Raw genomic sequence first — 5,206 nt, forward strand, 5'->3', positions numbered from 1 at the left:
GCCTGGTTTGTCTCTCTCCGACTGCTGAAGCCCTCTTAGCTTTGGTTGATCTTTGGAAAGATTTTTGAAGACCGTGGATTTTGTCCCAGTCACTGACATTGAAAATAATTTTTTCTCACTGCCAGTATGGACAGCAGGAATTATTAAAGAGACCAGAAAAGGTTTCAGTGCACAAACAGGCATGTGAATATTGTTTTAAGACAATCTTGTACTGCAGGTACCATCTTATGATCCTTTTCAAATACTGTGGACTGTCATTTTTAGTTTATGTTGTGGGAGCTCATCAGTGTGTTTGCTGTATCTAATTTACATGTTTTCTTGTAGAGCACACATTTAAATGCATTATTTTTTCTTTTTCTTTTTATTTAACATTTATTTTCCCAGGCAGATCAGTTAAGAAACAATTCTTATTTACAATGACGGCTTGGTCGTGGTTCAAATGGCCTCTAATAGGAAAGGAGTGTAGGATTACTTAAGTTATAATAAAGTTTAAATGTAATTTCTACCCCCTGGTGTTTTTTACCTACCTACCATACCTCCTCCACACACACAGGGGGAGAGCTTTTTGTTGTCATGCAGACTTGGTGAAACAGTATGATATTAATGATGTACATCTCTGTGCGCCAGGCCAGGTTATATGTGCATAACTGTGTAAAAAATTGTTGGGCTTCTAAATAACATCACAGAGTACGGTCTAGACCTGCTCATTTATGAAAAGTGCTGTGAGATAACTGTTGTTGTGATTCGGCGCTATATAAATAAAATTGAATTGAAAATTGAATTGAATAAACTTGATTTGATTGTCCATGACTTGACAAAAGCCGGGAATGTTCAATCCTTCAACGCTGGTTTTGTCCAGGTGCTCCGTTTGAGACAGGATCTGTGACAACATCCAAAGCAGCTGCATTTTCAATGTGTTATTATACCTATATACTTAAAATCATATTTATATTATGTGTACTACATACACTTTCTTAACAAGTCACTATTCTACCTCAGTACAGCCTGCAGAAACACACTGGACTCAGACTTTTGCACATAAATACAAATCTCCCGTATGGCCTAAGTTTTGTAATGTATACAATGTCATGTTTTACATTTTTATTTTGTTTTATTTATTCATTTTCAACATTTGTAAAAAAAATTCCACCTCAGACGCTCCGATACAAAAATCTTGATAAAATTATGTTTTTAGACGAGAACATGGATAATGTGGAGAAATGATCTGAATCTGTCCATGTCAATTGTCTATCGCAAATGTGGCCACAGTGGAGCAGCACTGTCGCCTCACAGCAAGAAATTTCTGGGCTGTGGAAGGAGCTGGCTGGCTGGGGCCTCTTTGTGGGGAGTCTAAATGAGCTGACCCCAGGCTAAAGACTGCATTCAAGTTACATTTTTTGTTTACCGGACTAATGGAACTGAAAAAAAATGTAGTGTATCTGGGGAATATGAAAATCATTTAAATGTAAGAATTGTGTACAGCTGGATTGAAACAGTCAATCGATTTGAATCTTACGTAAAATCTAAGTAAATGCTATAAGATTGATAACGGCTGTCTGTAGCTGTACTGATTTTTTTTTTTTTTATTCATTCATTCAATTCAGCTTTTCAAGAAAACACAGTAAGTGCTATTTTATTAAACTATTATTATTTTCCTGAGGCACAGTACATCTGATAATTCAATCAAGAACCATTCATACAATCCAGCTACTGACCTTAAAAAGACTTAAACCAAATAATAACAAGGAGAAAACATGTAGAATATATGTATCAGGTGTCCTTCTCTTTACTGATGGAGTCAATGTGTCCGTCTTCATTGCAGACACCTGTCAGACCCGGAGCAGGCCGAGGCAACAGTGGGAAGCCTCCATACTTGCTGCTCGTGTCCACCCAAGCTGTGTTGGATGGGTACGGCTGTGGACTGAGCAGATGCTGCTGAGCTAGAAGCCGTTTCCTGCTGTCTCTCCTCTTGTTACAGAGCAGATAGATTATCTCTATGATGTTGAGGAGTACTGAAATGCCCGAAACTACAAGCATGAAGATGATGAAGATTGTCTTCTCTGTGGGACGGGAAATGTAACACAGGGCACCACTGCTACGGGCACATGGTGGAGACAAAGTACAGTGGAAGTAGAGGTCTAGGAACACAGGGCCAAAGATGTAGAACTGGCCCACGCTGAATCCCACCTCCAAGAAGATCTTAAAGAGCAGCTGAGTAATGTAAGTGCAAAAGAGGACGCCTTTTATCTTCACCTTCCCTCTGTCATCTGTATATTTGGGCTTCTTCAGTGCAGTTTCCGTAGTGCTGTCCCGCAGCTTCTCCATCATCCTCTTCTCTTTGTGGATGATGTGGACAGCATGGCCCAGGTAGACCAGGGTAGGTGTTGACACAAAGATGATCTGCAAGACCCAGTAGTGAATGTAGGACATTGGGAACATCCAGTTGTAGCAGGCGTGTTCGCATCCTGGTTCCCGGCTGTCACAGTTGAACTCTGACACTTCGTCTCCCCAGACTTTGTCCGCAGCAGCGCCCAGGACAAAGATCCGAAACAGGAAGAGGACACTCATCCAGATCTTCCCCACCACCGTGGAGTGAGACTGTACTTTGTCTAGCAGAGAGGACAGGTAAGACCAGTCACCCATGGCTGGAAACTAATGTCTACAGTAGGGGAGAAACACAGAGACATCACACTTACAGAAAGACAGATGAGACTAGTACAAAGATTAAGCATTATTCTGTCTTTTATAGAAGGCATTTGCAATTTTGACAAAAGATAAGACGTTATTAATGCCGGAGAGAATTAAATATTATGTGTCTGTGTAAAATAACAAAAAAAAAAGCTCAGTCTAGGACTAGAATCTACACTCTAGGACTGTGTGAAGCAGAGAACTACAATATTCTGAGGTGCTGAACATGCGCCTGATTTGTCAGATAGAAACAGTGAAAAAAACAATAACATGTTAATAAAGAAATGGTTCAAGGTTGCAGAAACATAAAATGTACTTGCCTGTCAGGCTTCAGATATTAGAAACTCTTGACCATGAGCCCATCACAGAGGAGACACAGTGTGGGCAACGAAAGACACACTACGCTGACCAGGACAAGACTTAAATACCATTTAAAAGTAGGAGGTCTTTGGGTTTGGTCTGATGCGTACACTTCAGTCCGCCACTCACAGCTTCTTGTTTCATTCGTCAACCTCGTGATGATTGTGATGAGTCTGATGAAAGGTTTCATAACACTCAGTTACTGTAAAGGAAACCTTAACAACCCTTTAAACAGCATTTTTCTCCCATTAAGTCATACTGTAAATCATATTTTGCCTTACCTCCCCCTTTGGACAGATACATCACACGCCTTACACCCAGACTGTATGTGTGTATCATTTCATAGACACACCCTGATTTTGAAACGTTAATGTGCAGAAATGTGTTTTTGTCTAAAAGGGAAGACACTGAATTGCAACATGTTGCTGAGTATTACTGTTAAAATGGGCTGCAGTTAAAGCACATAGCACGATGGTACGGTGAGTATTATAGGACAGATTTTAGTTATGAGAAGAGGTCAAAGAGCATTCTTCATCGTGCCGCATGTTTTATAATTACTGCCAGGAGATCAGAGGTAACGTGTTCCTTATGTAATAGTTCATGTAAATGCTGTTAATTCTACTCAACAGGTTTACATTGCAACCCAGCTGTAGACCAGATCTTTTAGACGACCTTGAAATACAGAATCTCAATGTGAATAAGATGAACCACAAAAATGATTTATATAATGTAAGAAGTTATCCATAACTGTGCAGTTATGAAAAGTAATAATATTAATAATAATCATAATCATATTACCACTACTACTACTACTACTACTACTACTACTAATAATAATAATAATAATAATAATAATAATAATAATAATAATAATGATAATACACAGAATGAAAGAAACAGGTCAAAATGACTCTTAACATCCATCCTTAAATGTATTTCCTGAATGACTGAATGTTTGCTCAGGGCAAAACAAACATTTGAATCCAATATTTTCAGAGACTTAACAAAACCTGAAATTTTAAGAACCATATGGGGCTTTGGTTGGAGGTTGAAAGTGCCTTCAGTTCTTTAGTGATTAGTATCACGTCCTGAGGAGAGAAAAAAGAACAAAACCAAATAAAACCAGAACCTGTGACCATGGATACATGACTGTGGTCTGTGATGACCTCTGACTCATTGTACTGAGTCTTAAACAGGAAGCATTCCCTTCCTGCTCACTCATGTTGTATCATACTTTCCATTCCACTACTATGGTAGAACAGGTGTCAATGAAATTATACTGAAAGACATCAAAAGGTGCAATATATTTATATTTATATTTATGCCCTACTTTTATATACATCTGGTTTTATATTTTTACTTTGATATGAGTAAGTACTTATGCTGCACAGTGTCTTTTATTTTGTTATGTGTTGCTCTGCTACTATTTTGATTAGTTTCATTGCCATTTGTTGTATCGTCGACTCTCTGTAGATTATCTTATGTCTAGTCTTTTATCATGTTTCTTGATCTGTCTTTAATTATTTTCGCATCTGGTCACTTTGTGTCTTGCCTGGTTTTTAAGGTTGTTTTTGGGACTGTGTTGTTGTCCTGCGTCCTGTTACTATTGTTTATGTTATTTTATTTAATCCCAGTACCCTTTTCCCCCAGGAGTCCCTTGTCTCCTGCCAGGCCGTTATTGTAAATAAGAAACTGCCGTCCTCCGGCATCCCCTGTGCAGCCAGGAAGGGGTGGCTGGGTGACTGTCCGAAGGAGGAATATTCATAAGCATTCAAAGTCCACGGGGCACCATCAACCTGTTCACGTTTCTAACAGATTTTTCCCACTCAGCGACACACCTGCTGAGAAACCAACTCTGATCATTGGCAGCTCCATTTTGAGAAACGTGAAGTTAGCGAAGCCAGCGGCCATAGTTAAGTGCATCCCTGGGGCCAGAGCGGGCGACATTGAGTCTTATTTGAAACTGCTGGCTAAGGATAAACGTAAATACAGTAAGATTGTTATTCACGTCGGCGGTAATGACTCCCAGTTACGCCAATCGGAGGTCACTAAGATTAATGTTGAGTCGGTGTGTACATATGCAAAAACAATGTCGGACACCGTAGTTTTCTCTGGACCCCTGCCAAATCTGACCAGTGATGACATGTATAGCCGCATG

General features: G+C 39.5%; 1 protein-coding gene across 1 annotated transcript; it reads right to left on the bottom strand.

Moving 5' to 3' along the window:
• Positions 1-1,086: 1,086 nt before the first annotated feature.
• On the bottom strand, positions 1,087-3,083 carry LOC123978324 (gap junction Cx32.2 protein-like). Its single transcript, XM_046061530.1, has 2 exons — positions 3,009-3,083; positions 1,087-2,659 (listed from the first exon to the last, which is right to left on the bottom strand). Exon 2 carries the CDS (start codon positions 2,641-2,643, stop codon positions 1,771-1,773), a length of 873 nt encoding a protein of 290 aa, XP_045917486.1. The 5' UTR covers positions 2,644-2,659; positions 3,009-3,083; the 3' UTR covers positions 1,087-1,770.
• Positions 3,084-5,206: the final 2,123 nt, after the last annotated feature.

This window comes from Micropterus dolomieu, linkage group LG10, assembly GCF_021292245.1.
Source record: "Micropterus dolomieu isolate WLL.071019.BEF.003 ecotype Adirondacks linkage group LG10, ASM2129224v1, whole genome shotgun sequence".
Lineage (NCBI taxonomy): Eukaryota > Metazoa > Chordata > Actinopteri > Centrarchiformes > Centrarchidae > Micropterus > Micropterus dolomieu.

Coding starts and splice junctions, on each gene's coding strand:
- LOC123978324 (XM_046061530.1), bottom strand. CDS start 2,643: ATGGGTGACTGGTCTTACCTGTCCTCTCTGCTAGACAAAGTACAGTCT.